The 16,153-nt window shown below is 34.0% G+C and overlaps 7 protein-coding genes and 2 pseudogenes across 9 annotated transcripts, besides 4 other annotated features; 5 read left to right on the top strand and 4 right to left on the bottom strand.

Annotated features, from left to right (window-relative positions):
- Window positions 1–9,086: part of a mobile genetic element that runs on past the window's edge.
- On the bottom strand, window positions 1,205–1,483 carry TVAGG3_0724810 (uncharacterized protein; the record flags this gene model as incomplete). The annotated part of the gene is made up of 1 exon (XM_051244276.1): window positions 1,205–1,483. A coding segment is annotated over one exon (279 nt), but the record flags the coding sequence as incomplete, so codon positions are not given.
- Window positions 4,007–4,411, top strand: TVAGG3_0724800 (protein of unknown function, DUF4107 family; the record flags this gene model as incomplete). The annotated part of the gene is made up of 1 exon (XM_051244275.1): window positions 4,007–4,411. A coding segment is annotated over one exon (405 nt), but the record flags the coding sequence as incomplete, so codon positions are not given.
- TVAGG3_0724790 (uncharacterized protein) lies at window positions 4,584–4,910 on the top strand (the record flags this gene model as incomplete). Its single annotated transcript, XM_051244274.1, has 1 exon — window positions 4,584–4,910. One exon carries the CDS (start codon window positions 4,584–4,586, stop codon window positions 4,908–4,910), a length of 327 nt encoding a protein of 108 aa, XP_051090861.1.
- On the bottom strand, window positions 5,258–5,526 carry TVAGG3_0724780 (annotated as a pseudogene). The gene has a single exon. A coding segment is annotated over exon 1 (269 nt).
- On the top strand, window positions 6,027–6,943 carry TVAGG3_0724770 (uncharacterized protein; the record flags this gene model as incomplete). Its single annotated transcript, XM_051244273.1, has 1 exon — window positions 6,027–6,943. A coding segment is annotated over one exon (917 nt), but the record flags the coding sequence as incomplete, so codon positions are not given.
- On the top strand, window positions 7,926–8,089 carry TVAGG3_0724760 (annotated as a pseudogene). The gene has a single exon. A coding segment is annotated over exon 1 (164 nt).
- On the top strand, window positions 8,138–8,374 carry TVAGG3_0724750 (uncharacterized protein; the record flags this gene model as incomplete). Its single annotated transcript, XM_001304722.2, has 1 exon — window positions 8,138–8,374. One exon carries the CDS (start codon window positions 8,138–8,140, stop codon window positions 8,372–8,374), a length of 237 nt encoding a protein of 78 aa, XP_001304723.2.
- Window positions 8,609–8,973, bottom strand: TVAGG3_0724740 (uncharacterized protein; the record flags this gene model as incomplete). Its single annotated transcript, XM_051244272.1, has 1 exon — window positions 8,609–8,973. A coding segment is annotated over one exon (365 nt), but the record flags the coding sequence as incomplete, so codon positions are not given.
- A 152-nt stretch (window positions 9,087–9,238) lies between the features above and the next one.
- Window positions 9,239–11,757: a mobile genetic element.
- Window positions 9,965–10,395, bottom strand: TVAGG3_0724720 (MULE transposase domain-containing protein; the record flags this gene model as incomplete). The annotated part of the gene is made up of 1 exon (XM_051244271.1): window positions 9,965–10,395. A coding segment is annotated over one exon (431 nt), but the record flags the coding sequence as incomplete, so codon positions are not given.
- Window positions 11,758–12,266: 509 nt separating the features above from the next.
- Window positions 12,267–12,304: a mobile genetic element.
- A 1,211-nt stretch (window positions 12,305–13,515) lies between these two features.
- Window positions 13,516–14,661: a mobile genetic element.
- Window positions 14,662–16,153: the final 1,492 nt, after the last annotated feature.

Genomic DNA, 16,153 nt, shown 5'->3' with positions numbered 1-16,153 from the left:
GGAGTGTTAAATGCGCTCATAAATACTACAATAAACAAGGAGAACGAAGAAAACTTAATGAATGTTAAACTTATTGCAGGAGTTTTGAAGTTCAGTTATGCGAAGGAGTTTAAGATAACACGAATGAGTCATAGAGTTCAATTGCTTCTGGGAGCATACCATATGACATTTCCTTTGAAAAGTTTGACAAAACGATTGAGATGAAATCTGTTCCATACGTATGTTATGGCAATTGTTTATACATTGAGTCAAAAATAGCTAATGTCACAGGTATTTCAGGAGTTAATAGTAAAGGTTCAGTAGAATATAAGTCTTTCTGTTATGAAGTAAATTCAATGTTCATTCCAAACGTTCCTGTCATAGCAACTCATTTAGGTAAATGGGTTCGCATTAGTCCTCATAATTTGAAAGACATGCAATTCAGACTAGTTGACTTTCAAGGAGAGCCTGTAGAACTGAAGGCACCAGTGCGAATGACTGTTGAAGTAGACTTTTTAGAAAATATTAAATGCAACAGCTTACAAGAGAACTCAGAGCTAAAAATATAAAGTATGAATGTTATGTATTAGGTCATGAACTTTGGTTGTTGCTGTTTGATGAAACAAATGAGTTAGTTATGTCAGTCAAGAGAACAGAAAAAGGCGTCAAAGGCGCCGAGCGCAAAGCGCTATATTGTGTTAGTGAGAACTGCACCAAGTCAATAAGATTAGGTTTGCATTATGAAGATGAGTTCGATACTGTTGAAGAAGTTTTGGATAGATATTACAAATTGCTAACTTGAAATTTTTTTGACTAACGGCGCAAAGCGCCAAGATGGGCTCAAAGAGCCCTCCTGACTGCTTTAATTTACTAAAACATATTTCAAACATAATTTATATTCTGTTGAAAGTTTTGTATACTCGTTCGAATATTTATACTTAAACTCAACTCCTGGAGTACCTGGTATTTCAATGATGCGGATGTTACCTATTTTCATGAATGGTGGCGTTTGACCACAGCATTCGATTTCAGGGTCGAGATAGTCAATGACACATTGTTTCCCTGTTATTCGTGATATAACATTTTCAAGGTCCTCCTTTGTTAGAATTATTTGGTTCTTGCTTATAAGATTTGTCAAAAGCTTCTTATCGTCTTTGAGTAAGATAGTTTGATATAACTGAAGAAGGTAATGGTCTACGTTATCTGAAGGATTTGTTTGAACATTTGTGTAAGGGTTGTCGTTGGCTTCTCTTGAAAGAATTTGGTCCAGTGGTGGATACTCTAACTTAACATCTGATGTAGCGTTAGCGTTTGAAGCTGAGTTTAAATTCACGGCGCCATGCGCCAAGACCGAAGGTCCCGACTTAAGTTCTGGTTCTTTTTCTTTCAAACACTCCGAACTATAGTTCTTTATGACAATATTGTTTGTCGTTCGTGAGTCAACATTTGATGTTGGTTCAATTGGAACATTAACGGCACCAGCTAAGATGGATTTGCTTCTCATTTCATATAGAATAAAAACCTTTTATATGTATGAAATGAACAATATACTCGACAAGGGTTTGAATGTAAAGCTAACGAATGAAAATATTGTTGAATTCACTGAGACAGGTGCTGTGTATAAAGATGTAGAACTACTGAACAAAAGAGCTAAGGGAAGAAGCAGGAACATGAACAAAGGGTGGAAGCCTATAAAAATTTATGTCAATGATGGCTCAGGAGGTTCAAACATAAAGTATGCAGAAAGTTATAGAGTTTATGCGCTAAAAGGTGAAAAGCCTTCATTTAAGAACAGCTATTCTAACGCATATCCTCAAAAGTTAACGGATGGGGAAGTGGATGATATGAATGACAGCAAAAATATTAACAGAAATGGCGACAGAGATGCATGGAATTTGTTTACCATCAGTCAATTGAAGGTTAAACTTTAAAACAATGTTGGTCGTTCCCATGGAATATTTTTGACTTTAATGGTATTAGTCATGATATGAATCTCAAGGTATGAACGAGGAGAGATGAGAGACTTATATGCTTCCCAAATTTCTTCAAAAGGTAATGTTATACCTGACTGTTTCCAAATGAGTTCAATATCATAGCGTGAGAAACCTTGAAAGATAACGAAGTCAGTTATGAGACGTTTTATGTTTAAAGCTAAAAACCTCCATGTTTGCATAAGTATTGCTACAGTTAAGTGGTAATGTCTGACTTTAGTAATGATGTTAGCTAATGGTGAGTGGCTTTGACACTAAACCTTTTCCGGCGAAGTCGTCGCAAACGAGCAGAGTGTTTGAAGGATACTTTTTGAAGGGGTATTTTGAAAGTTTTGACAGAATGTAGTTTGTAAGTCGTTTCATATCGTAAACTCCTGAGTATTGACGTAAGTGGTGTTTGTCAATAATTCTTTCCATCTCTTCTGAAGTCTTTTGCATTCCTGACTGTATAAATTCAACGATGGCATAATATTTCCTCTTACGTCGAATGTAACGTTGAAGAAATTCAATGAGTTCGCTATCTGGAACTTTAACGACAGAGGCTTGAACTTTTGACATAAATGTTTTCGCTGTTGAGTCCATAGAGTCTGAAGTTGCTGATATAATGATTTGGTCATAATATGAATCTTGACCTAAACGCTCTGTTATGAGTATATGACGAATGAGGTTAAATGTCTTACCTGACCCATCTTTCCACAATAGAAATAAACACCATTTGAACAGAACTCATAGTCCTTACTGAAAGGAAGAATAAGAGAAGAGTTAAGTTTGTCTGTAGTTTCATTCATGTCTTCATCTACGTCATGTATTAAATGCTTCATTTTATCTCCATTAAAAATGCAAGTCAGAAATATTCAGAACATAGCACCGAGTCTAACTGACAAGAGTATAAAGATATACTATGAACACGTTATGATGAAACCAACCAAAATTCAAGAAGTCAGTATACTTATGAATATCCAAGACACTGGGTAGAGTATGTAGGAGGTGAGAAAGCTATTGAAATAAGACAAGTTAGAAGTATTCCAGCAGGAAGGACAATATTATTGAAGAACTTTAATGTTTTGAGATATAATGATGAGACAAAGAAGCAAGATAGTTTTCCTTGCTGTGTATGTGAACCTAGACACAGGAGATGACATGAAAGTTTTTAACACAAAGCTTCAAACGGTAGTGAGAGAACAACTGACTGCGGAAGGACACCCATTACCTTCAGAAGTTACCATAGCGTATAATTTTGAAACAAATCAATAGATTTTAAAGTCGTCTCTGCAAAGAAGTCAGGTTTTACATTTAATGAAGCAGATGTATATTCGAATGAAAACTTCAAAGCTATTGCATGGTTAGATAATGACGATTGCTTTAAGAAAATATTTAAATTCAGTGACTCAACGATGTCAATAGATGACCTTCGTGGAATGTTACCATCGACGTTTACAGTAGAAGGTTCAGCAGGATTGCTTACAAGATTGTCAATTGGTGGTATTTGGTCTCGTGAGAACATTGTTATAAAATCCAGTATAAGTGAATTTGCTGAAGAATCTATATTATGTCTTTCAAACTATATGTATTCGCCGCCGAAGCATTATAGTATAACAAACTTTGTCAGTAAGTTTAATATAAGACTTGTTGAACCTTCTTCAATGAAAGATGTTGTGCTACCCAAAGACGGAAAGGATGGACTCATTATTGAGATGATTTTAATAGCATATTAAATGAGCTTGTTTTTAAAGGTCATTCATGATGAAATAACTGTTGTAGAAGATGTTAGCAATTGTTCAGACATTTTGAAGCGTATAGATGAGATAAGAAAGAAGTTTATGAATGAGAATGTTTATGTTTCATTGACTTTCTCCAGTAAAGAGAACTTTTATGAGATAATATTGAAGAGAGATGATTTTAATATGGTGTAAATGGTAGCTTGGGCAGCTTTAGGCGCAATGGGAACAAAAGCATTAGCATTTGGAGCAAAAGCACTTGGGGCTTATGACGCAGTAAATAAAATGAGTGGAGGAAGAGTTTCGAAGACATTAGATGCAAATAAAGGAAAGATTGGAGGCTGGGTTGCAAAGAAGTTAAGATTAAATAAAATAGGGCTCATAAATAAAGCATCCAATTTGGTTGCGACTGAGTCAGAAAATGCTTTAGGAAAGGACGATGAGTTTGCAAAACATGCAAAAGACTTTAATGACCAGATGAAAGGTGAAACAATGCATTTAAATAGAGTCGATGGAACTAAAGAAAATGTTTCTTCTCCACCAGTAGTTCTTCCGTATGGTCCCTATGGAATGTATGGAAACCCTTACGAAAGACCATTTGACCCATTGACTGGTGGAAGTAACTGGTATCATTACGGACGAAGAAGAAAGACAGTTAAGCTGGAGACAGACGTGAAGAAAGCAACTAAAAAGAAACCAAGGAAGAGAGTTATAAAGCAATGAATTCAACATGGTTAGAAAAGAGGTTAGAAAACGTGTTAGATCTAACATTCTAACATAAACATTATTTTTGTGCTATGTTTTCATACGTGTGAGGTGGTGATATCATTTATTTTAAGTTTATTTTTATTTTACTGAAAATTTTTATTTTATTTTTAAGTTTATTTTTATATAAATGACGAAAACTATTGAGATAACAAACTACAACGGTCATGAGTTCAAGAATTTGTTCTTCGTTCCTCGTGAAAATACATTCTATCAGATACGAGGGAGAAAGGGTAAAGTTAGTTTGAGCGTTTATGAAGGAATGAAGAATGGAAAGTTTATACAAGCATACGATACAAACGGTAAACGTGTTTCATTAGCTTTGTCAAAACTTACTAACATTTATTTTGACAGTGACTTTGACTCTGACGATTGGAGCGACAGCAGCGATACTGAAGAATATGAACTATTGTGTGAAGCACAGCAATGGGAAGAGTTGCAATACTTTTGTAAGTGAGAACGTTTATTTTTACAGTAGTAAGGTGAAGTGGTTGGCGGCTTTATAAATATTTAAGGTTAAGTTGGTGTTTGTGTTTGTGTTGTAAAATATACGTTACTGGTTTTGTAAAGTGTCAAAACAGCTAAGTGGTGTATGGAGGCGCGCAGTGCCTCAGTACACGACTTACCCATACTAACTTTTGTTATGCCAATGTACTTCTCTTCATTTATGTTCACAATCCAGTCTGTTGGAAACTTAAACGTTACTCTGTTCCCCTTTATTTTGACGTCAGGGTTTTCACTACTGAACGCAACAGATAAAGGTATTTGTCTATACATTTAGTTCCGATAAAAATAACACATTTACTCTTTCTTTGCTTCAGCTTCTTTAGCTTTTTGTTCTTCCTTTGCTTTTGCTTCTTCTCTAGCTTTCTTCGCCAGCAAACGTGGGTTCTTCTGTCTTCCAGCAGCTAATGCAGCAAGTTGTTTTTCACTAAGTTTTCTCTTTGGTCTCTCTGGCTTTTGTTCTTGTTTTTGTTCCTTCAGTTCGGATAAAATTTGCTCACGAATTTCTTTCTTCAATGCTTCAACATCTATGACCCTTGGGTCTTGTCCGTAGGGCTTGTCTGAGTCATTTGACTGCAGATAAAAAACAAAATTAAAACTTTAACCGATGTAAAATGAGCTTGTCAAAATCAGAGCGAGAGTCTATTATATTAAATGACGCAAGAGGAATACAACATCCTTTCTATTACGTAAGTCAGAGTAAAGATGGTACAATATACGTAAGAAAAAGAAAGGTTCCATTAGCGAATGCAGAAAGCGACAACATTAAGGTGCATGGCACCGAGGGCGAAGCCCATGTTAAGCCTTCTATTCAAACTGAAAAGTCAATAGAACCAGAAGAAAAGAAGCCAGATGTACTTTCAATAACGAACCAAGAGCTTATTGCAAAGTTCGTGAATTTCATTGAAAAACAAACCGAGTCAAAGAATCCTGACCGCCAGTGAAAGAAGTTGAGACAAAAGAGAATGTACAGTTCATTGAAAATGTCAAGAAACAACTTCCACCACGAATGCCAAGAAGAAGAGTGAGAATAATGAAGTAAATAGATATTTTTATCCGAATCAAAGACATGCAGAACGAACAGTTAAACAAATTTACTCCAGCAGAGCATATTCATCAGATTCGCTCATATTTCGATATCATAGACAATGCAGTTCAAATTGGGGACACTAATAGAAAATATTCTGACGCAAAGATTCCATCACAACCTGGAACTGCTAAAGATAACACATGGGTAACATTCAATCTCTCACCTCCTGGTGAAAATATGTTGGACCTTTACAATACATTCATTACGTATAAAATGGAAGGTCAATTTATTGTAGATAAAGAAATTGGTTCAGGTTCCAATAAAATAAACCCACCAGGATTTTGGATTGGCTTCGATGACGCTTTCTATGCAGTTGCTGGATATCAAATCCTTGCAAATGGTCGTATCGTATATTCTCAAGACAACGCAAGAGAAGAAGCATATATAACTTCAAACTCACAAACTACCGAACAAATAAAGAAAGTAGATGTTTTCTCAAAGACTCGACATGAAGATGTATGGAGTCATTCGGGAACATGCAGAACAGGACAAATTGTTAGTGGTCCAATTACAGCAGGAAAATCATTTGATTTTAAGCTTCGTTTAAGAATTCCTGTTAGAAGATTCCTTCCATTAGAAGCTATTCGATTTATTCCAGCTTTTGCAGGAAACATTCAGCTTAAAGTAAAGTTCAGTAGCGACGCCTTACAATGCACATCTATATCTGTAAATGATATCATTGCTTTCAATTCAACTCTTAAAGTTGCATTTGCTTCAGATTCAAATCCACCGACAAATAAATTTGTTCCATGGAATGAACCATTCACTATGATAACGAAGTCAGTAGAAGCTAGTGGAACAGTTACTATTACAACTGTAACCCAGCAACTATTTCGAACAAAGATGGATTTTAATGAATGTTTCATTCATCCAAAGTCATTCTCTTTAGACCCTAACATTTATACAGAACTTGTAGAACATTATACAAACGAGGCTTTATGTTTTCCTGTTAAAGTTATGGATTGGATTCCTATGGACGGTTCATTCTCAAAGAATACAGATAGTTCAAGTGCAACATTTACAGCAGCTTATACGCCTATTAATGTTAAAAGTATTTGGGCACTATTTAGAAAGAAAGACAACTATTATGTTAATTTTGAGAACCCTAAGTTTAAATATCTTCAGCTTTCCATGGGAGCTTATGGAAATATGCCTGCAGAACCTGAAAAATCATATGGACCTGTATTTTATGAAATGGTTGCGAACGCTTGCAATACAAACAATGATATGATAGGATTTAATGAAGATGTTATGAGGTCATTGGTGGATGATGGTAGTGTGGAACATAAATGGGATAGCTATGACAACACACATTTCTTATGTGGTTTTCCAACAGAAGTGGACTTTTGCTTCCAGCAAGGTCAAACATCTACTGCTCCAATAACATACAAATTGTCTGTTAAAGGACCTATTGAACTAGCAACTGAAAATGTACCAAAGCCACTTATTGGATTTATGAGGGATTGTTGCTTTGCCATTCAGGTGCGTGCTAATGGAATCCCCATAATAAGATTAGATGACTATAACTTAGCTACGGACGACAGTGAGGAATAAAGGATGAACGTTTATTTTTAAAGCTTATAAATGAGTTCTTCATCAAGCTCTCGTGAACCTTCACCATCTGTGAAACAAACTTTACCAAACGATTATGGAGCACCTATTGAATATTTCTTACGAGCTGCACAATGGCAAAGAGCAGTCTCACCAAGGTTAGGTGTTCCACCAGCTCCTGTCAAAAATAGCATTTGGTCAAGTCCTTATATAAGATATGGTCTCCACTAGGTTTGCTAGCTACAGCAGGAGCAGTTATGATGTTGAAAAGAAATAAAGCAAATGTTGTAAATAATACTGAAGTAGCTGAAGTTAAACAAACTCCAACACCTTCGCCAAAACCAACGCCTTCACAAGCAAAACCTTCAATGACTCCTGAACCTATGGAAGTACAAACTCCTGTTCAAAAGTCAACTCCTAAACCGACTCCAACATTTAAACCAGAACCTACTCCTCAAATAAATCGTAAAACTCCTGCGTTTCCTTACTGAAAAAATAACGTTATTTTTATTTAATATTAAAATTTTTATTTGATTGAAATGACAAATAAAGTCACTGAAGCAATGAAACAAAAGTTTTTGGTAGAATACATTAAATCAGGAACTATTCCAGAAGGTTTTTACATTCATACTATGAAGGATGGTAGAGTTCAGTTTAGAAAGATAAAGCAACCATTAGATAGAGAAGGTATATTAAGGAAGATTAAACTTCATGAGGACAACATTGCTGAACTTAAGAAGAAGTTAGAAGAGTTGGAGAAAGGAAGAGAGTTATAAAGCAATGAATTCAACAGGGTGAAAAACCGGGTGAAAAAAGAGGTGAGATTTCACCACTTCACCTAAATTTATTTTTGTGCTATGTTTTCATACGTGTGAGGGTGGTGATATCATTAATTTTTAAGTTTATTTTTATATAAATGACAGAACAAAATAAAGCATATCTACTCAACAGGAATGAGACCCTTACTGACTATGTATTCGTTTAATGCTTGATGAAAACAATGGTACATATTATCGTATGGGTATACACAACGTCTGTTTCCATCGTCGTCGTATATGTAGAGCTCAAATCCAGTCCAACCTTCTTTTGTACAATATGTAGCTTTATTTAAGTATGCATTTATGTAGATAAGGCAATTTTCTTCATCGCTCCAGAAATAATTTTTGTTCTTTGTTGAAATAGTTTTCGTTCCTCTGCGACCATAAGGAATGTATGCAATGAACTTTGCGTCATAAGGGATTGTAATATATTCAGGGTTTCTTTCATCGTCAATGGGTCTGTCTTTGTTAAAATGCATGTTTCTCAGTTTTACTTGAGTTTTGAATAGTTCACGGAAACGTTCTGGGAAAGAGTCATAGTAAATGTAGTCAGACATGTCTTTGTAATGAAATAAAAAATTAAATAAAAAATAAAAATAAGGTTATTTTTATTTAGTGAGGACGGTAGTGAATTCGTTAGTGAAGTCGTTAGTGATGTCGTTAGTGAAGTCGTTTATGTGTCAGACGGTTTTGTAAATATTTAAGGTTAAGTTGGTGTTGTGGTTGTGTTGTAAAATATACGTTACCGGTTTCGTAAAGTGTCAAAACCGCTAAGTGGTGTACGGAGGCGCGCAGTGCCACAGTACGCGACTTAGTCTTACTAACTACTGGTGCTTCAAAACCTTGAAATGTGATTCCGAGATGTTGTTTGTTCCATCTCCTTCATTTCTATAGCGAAGCATCCACCTGTCAAGATGATGGCGCCACTGTCGGTCAAAGTATTCACGGGCAGCAGGTTCCTCATTTAAAATTTCTTCTAAATTGTTGTAAACTTCATCAGGATCAATTTCTTCCTCTTCAGAACCAAAGACCAATAACTTCATTAAGTTATAGAAAGTTTCGAAGTTGGAACGATCTTGAAACTTTTCAGCCTTTCTCATGACAGCGCGCAACACATGAATGCCACACCAAATGATCTGGCATAAGGGGATGGCTGTTTCAACAGCATTTGTGATTTGAGGTGCGCAGTCCATTGAAAAATAAGATGGTTCGCGATTGATGGAGCCAAAATATGCTGTGAGACAAACTTGTATATTTTCACTTGTGTCGGGCCAAACGAAAAAATACAAAAACGGAAAAACAATTGATTCCGCGAATTTGCCAGTGACGCCATAAAATGGTATGCGAGAGCGCAAGAGCTTATAAGTGGAATCAATGTGATAAGTTTGTATTTGATGTGAAAAAGCATTTGCTTCGAATGGGTCGTAATAGAAAATCATACGATCTGGCTCGTGAATAAACTCGATGAGATCATCTGGAGAATGACTCTTAACCATGTCGACAAAAATTGCAAGAGATGTAACATCATCCGCTGAGAAACGGGTATTGATTGCATGAAGGCGTTTAGAAAACTTTTTTAAAGCATCTGTAGATTGTTGAAACATTTCCGGAATGATCCCACTATCAAATGGGATATTAAGATCTTTGAAACACCTTAATTGTGCGTAAACACGGTCTTGATTTGATTCAAAATATCTTGTTAAATAAGATCTATAAAAATATGATGTAATTTGTTGTGATTTGTTTGGAAAAGGGGCAGAATGATTGTGGGTGTTAATACATTTTCGTATGTGGTACTTGTCATCGGGAAGTGTATCAACAAGGAAGCGACATGGACAATTCGGCCACTTACAATTAAATTGGATTTGATTTCTTTCTTTCCTAGTTTTATATGAATAACTACAACCTGCTTGGATTTCTTGTTGCACTCCATACTTAAGCAACTCGATATATGTGAGTTCGTGATCTTGGATCTGCATTAAAATGAAATGATTTGAAAGAATAAAGAATTTTGAATATATTGGTCTTATTTTGATAAGCTTGGTCGTGTTTTGAATAGCTTGGCCATCTAATTCAATTATGATCTTTGAAAATTAGGTGAAATAAAACTAAACATAAATGTAAAACTAGGGATATGAAATTTTGGTTGTACACCACTTGTATGTGCCGGATACCATTGTGTCAAATTTTTTCTGAAATTAACTTTAAAAGTACTAAGTAAGATCATGAGATATAGCAATATATGTTTAAACCAACTTATATTTTGGTTGTACACCACTTGTATGTGCCGGATACCATTGTGTCAAATTTTTTCTGAAATTAACTTTAAAAGTACTAAGTAAGATCATGAGATATAGCAATATATGTTTAAACCAACTTATATTTTGGTTGTACACCACTTGTATGTGCCGGATACCATTGTGTCAAATTTTTTCTGAAATTAACTTTAAAAGTACTAAGTAAGATCATGAGATATAGCAATATATGTTTAAACCAACTTATATTTTGGTTGTACACCACTTGTATGTGCCGGATACCATTGTGTCAAATTTTTTCTGAAATTAACTTTAAAAGTACTAAGTAAGATCATGAGATATAGCAATATATGTTTAAACCAACTTATATTTTGGTTGTACACCACTTGTATGTGCCGGATACCATTGTGTCAAATTTTTTCTGAAATTAACTTTAAAAGTACTAAGTAAGATCATGAGATATAGCAATATATGTTTAAACCAACTTATATTTTGGTTGTACACCACTTGTATGTGCCGGATACCATTGTGTCAAATTTTTTCTGAAATTAACTTTAAAAGTACTAAGTAAGATCATGAGATATAGCAATATATGTTTAAACCAACTTATATTTTGGTTGTACACCACTTGTATGTGCCGGATACCATGTGTGTCAAATTTTTTCTGAAATTAACTTTAAAAGTACTAAGTAAGATCATGAGATATAGCAATATATGTTTAAACCAACTTATATTTTGGTTGTACACCACTTGTATGTGCCGGATACCATTGTGTCAAATTTTTTTCTGAAATTAACTTTAAAAGTACTAAGTAAGATCATGAGATATAGCAATATATGTTTAAACCAACTTATATTTTGGTTGTACACCACTTGTATGTGCCGGATACCATTGTGTCAAATTTTTTCTGAAATTAACTTTAAAAGTACTAAATAAGATCATTTATTTTTGCATAATATAATGCCAATATGGTTTCTTTTGATTTTATTTCATTTATAAGCAAATCAGATTTACCCAAAAACTCCACTCCATAAGCGTTCATTTGCTAAATTAAAAAGTGACAATGGGCTAGTCTGTCCCTTTCTCATTCAAATATTAAACAAAGATGAAGTAATTACAGTTATCATAAACTTTATGAATAACTCTGTAATTGGTTCAGATTTTCGTAAAAATATTTTTATTAATATCGATAAGAATACGTTTACCTACTATCACAACATATCGATAAACAAGAGTAGAGTGATTTTTATCATCGAAACTTTTTAAAAGCTGTAAGCTGGAAGTAAAAATCTTGTTTTTTCTGAGTTAGTTGTAGAACTATTGATGCACGAGTTATCATTGTGATGTAGAAGGATGTCAATGTACTGACTGAAGGATATGAAGTGAATTGAATTTCATTGCATTTCAATTTGATCAAAATTTGTTGAAATGATATGAATGTGTCAACATCTGTATCACTCTCTTTCACTCCTTCCCTATTTTTTCGAGAACGAAGCTAGCTCAGCTTTCGCTGAGCGAATTAACACTTTTGATGCCCTAAACGTACATACTCTCAAATTTATCGAAAAAAATTATACCACCTAAACTAGTATATTTGTTGTAAACAGAAATTCATCAAAAGTGACACCTCAGAAAAGCTAAAATATTGAATTTTTGGAACTTTTGATAGAGCACGTTTTTAAATATTAATTAAAGTAAATGTGTATTTTGTGAAGATTCTTTTTAATAAAAAAAAAAAATTTTGAAGAAGAACACAAAATCTTCTGAAAAATAATATCACATAAACTCATATTATTTTCTAATATATAACTATTTTATATAAAAATCAAATTCAATGATCTTAAAAGCGAAGGATAAACCTCAAAATTTACGAATATAATGCGTGGGAATATAATGCTTATCTATCATAAAACCATATGAAATATCAATTTTTGCTTTACGCCTAATTTTTGACGACAATTAGCAAAAAATGTTAAATGTTAACACTCAGTCCATTTGAATATGAAAAATAAAATAGACTTTGATTAAATGTTTTTATTTATCATGCAATTCTTCTTGCGACCAAAGATTTGAATAAAAGTTCAAAAAATAAGATAGCTTAAAAATAATATACGGTAGTGTTTACTAATAGATGAATAGTATATAAATTCTATTAAAATGGATTTGATCCAAAAAATATAAAACCAAAAATAATTGTTATAATTTAAATGAAGAAGTAATTTAAAACGATTTTATTTATGATCAAATTTTATATATTTTTTTGGATCAAATCCATTTTAATAGAATTTATATACTATTCATCTATTAGTAAACACTACCGTATATTATTTTTTAAGCTATCTTATTTTTTGAACTTTTATTCAAATCTTTGGTCGCAAGAAGAATTGCATGATAAATAAAAACATTTAATCAAAGTCAATTTTATTTTTCATATTCAAATGGACTGAGTGTTAACATTTAACATTTTTTGCTAATTGTCGTCAAAAATTAGGCGTAAAGCAAAAATTGATATTTCATATGGTTTTATGATAGATAAGCATTATATTCCCACGCATTATATTCGTAAATTTTGAGGTTTATCCTTCGCTTTTAAGATCATTGAATTTGATTTTTATATAAAATAGTTATATATTAGAAAATAATATGAGTTTATGTGATATTATTTTTCAGAAGATTTCATTCTATATGCCTATGAAAAGTACTCTCAAAACTAACTTTTTCCTAATTATAATTAAATCAAAAAAAAAAAAAAAAAAAAAAGGTAGTGGGGCTTCCAGGCACTTCGTGCCTTCTAGCCCGAGATGTTTAGATTAAAATTAAAATTTTTATTCTGAAATGTTTGCTTTAATGTTTTTTATGGATGGAAATGAACTGGATATCGTCTGAGTCTTCGCTTGTTTCCTCCTCTTCTTCTTCTTCGTCCGAATTGTCTTCATCTTCACAATAACCAGATAAGAAGATGGTTATTTTGGTTTGTTCTGGTTTTTTGAGAAGCATTTTGGCTGTGCCAGTAAAAACGAACTCAAGATTTTGATAGAATTGTCTGCTTGAGTGAGTGAAATTGCATACTGTAAGTGGCATTGCAACTCGGTTTGCTTGAACAGATATTATTGAAACTTCTTCTCCATCTGGTATCCGTTCAGGAATATCTAAAGCGGCTGTTGTGATAATATGCATATTGTTTTCGTAATGCAATTTTGGATATATTTCGAATGGATGTGCAGCTACACCAGCTGGAGCAACAATGGAAAGATTCCAGGAGAAAGAACCGTGTTTGTTTTCATCTTCTTTCCAATTGTAAGTTAAAGGATAAGGGCGAAAGTCTTTGAGTGTTTCATATAGCTGTTCTCTTAAGTTTGGTTCACAGCAAAGAATGAATTCGTCAATTGCTTGAAGAGATATCATAGTTGAAACATAAGGCAAATTCGACAAGAAAAAGTCAACCATTACTGTCGGGTTTTGAACTTTGTTTTCTAATGTTTCGACTGGTTTTATTATACTTTTGAAATATCTATCATAGTCATTGTTGTCTGTTAAGGACAAATTGTTTGGATAATCTGCAATGAGTCTTCTATATCTTGCTTCTGTTGTTGAGAATGAGAAGACACCTTCTGGTTCTGTAGGAGTGTAAGTTTTTGGTTGAATTTGAGCTTCAATTTGTGTCTGATTGGAGTCTGATTGGACTGAAACAACTTGAGCTTCTGTAGTTTGTTCGACTTCGGCAGTTTCTTTTGGTTGAATTTGAGCTTCAATTTGTGTCTGATTGGAGTCTGATTGGACTGAAACAACTTGAGCTTCTGTAGTTTGTTCGACTTCGGCAGTTTCTTTTGGTTGAATTTGAGCTTCAATTTGTGTCTGATTGGAGTCTGATTGGACTGAAACCTGTGTAACCTCTTTGGACATACTAGTAAAGTATGAAGATATAAGTGTTTGACCTTTAAAGAGCTTTTGTAAAGAATTGTCAGTCATGCTACTACTGTGGTCTTCCATTAGACAAAAATGAACTGTTTTTTCGGACTACTCATAGAAAAGTTTAAAATAAACCGTTTTCGTCAACGGTAACCCCCTATTTTTTTATTTTATTTAATAGTTACCGTTGGCAAACCGTTCCATCTCAAATATTGAATGAACTATAAACGTTTTTTGTTTTCTATATATACTTTTTTGTCCAACGGTAAAACTTTTTACACAACGGTTTTTGAGAGTCGTCGCCGTTGACTTTTTTGTAGAGCACTCAAAATAGTATAACTTTGTCCGGACAAGTAAGGGTCTATCGTCGCTACAGGAAAAGTTACAGGCGTTCCAAGGAAGTATACTTTGAGAAGCCTTTTCCCCTTATAGAATGAGATAGGACGGTTATTTTACAAAACTGACAACACTTTGACCGAGTAGTTTTTTGTGCTGAACAAAAAGTGTCATATAAACATCTGTCAAAAACCGCTTTTTAACTTCACTTAAAATGCCACGTAAGCTACGTAAGAATATACGTAAGAGGAAGAGCATTGAAACATCCAATAGTAAAACTGACACCACAACAACAGTTGCAACAACAAATGCTGAATGACCCCACTATGTTGCAACAAATGTCAAGCAATCCTATGCTTTTAAACCGAGTTGTTGGTGCACAGAGTGGAGGTTTAAGAGCGGCACTTTTAGCGAAAATGGCAGGCTATGGTGGAGCTGCAGACGGAACAGCTATAACCCTCAAAGTCAAATGAATTTGAGTTCACTCAAAAATCAAATAACAGATGTCAAAAAGTCAAACATAGACATACAGAAGCAAATAAGTGAAAACGAAAAGAAACTAGAATATGACAGACACACAAAGAAACTCAATGAGTTAAACGTAGAGAAAAAGAAGAAAGAAGAACAACTGAAAGAACTAAGTACAGAGGAATATGCGAAAAAAGTGTCAGAAAAAGCAGCAGAAGTAGCAAAAATGGAACAAGATGTTATAAATTTGAAAAACCATACTACTCAATATAAAGTACTGAAAGATGAAGAGATAAAACAAAAAGCCCTGAAGACATATATGGATAGCGATGAGTATAAAAAAGAAGTTGAAGCAAATGTAAAGGCAGAAAAACTTTTACAGTTGCAAAACCAAACCGTACAGTATGAAAACTTAGCACAAGAAAGTAAAAATAACGACGCAGCCATGCAAAAGGCAATGAAAAGCGCAGAATATATAAAAGCTAACAATGACTGGTTAGATGCCCAAGCCAACGCTAAAGCAGCCCAACTTATAGGGTCAATAAGGACAAAAATACAAGCGGATGAAGACAGTTCAAATGAAGCTTTAACAAATGCTGACTTTAAGAACGCCTTCGAAGCTCTTCATAGTAAGGTGAAACAAGTGAACGACTTCTCATCTGGAAAGAAACTGAAGTCTGAAGGTTTCGACAAAGAGTTAAAGAAGTAGCACAAATATGACGAAAAACAGATGCAGCAACGAAGGCAGTTCAAAGTGCCTATGACGCCG

Source organism: Trichomonas vaginalis, chromosome III (assembly GCF_026262505.1).
Source record: "Trichomonas vaginalis G3 chromosome III, whole genome shotgun sequence".
Taxonomy (NCBI): Eukaryota; Parabasalia; order Trichomonadida; family Trichomonadidae; genus Trichomonas; species Trichomonas vaginalis.
This window is presented reverse-complemented; position numbering and strand designations above follow the sequence as displayed.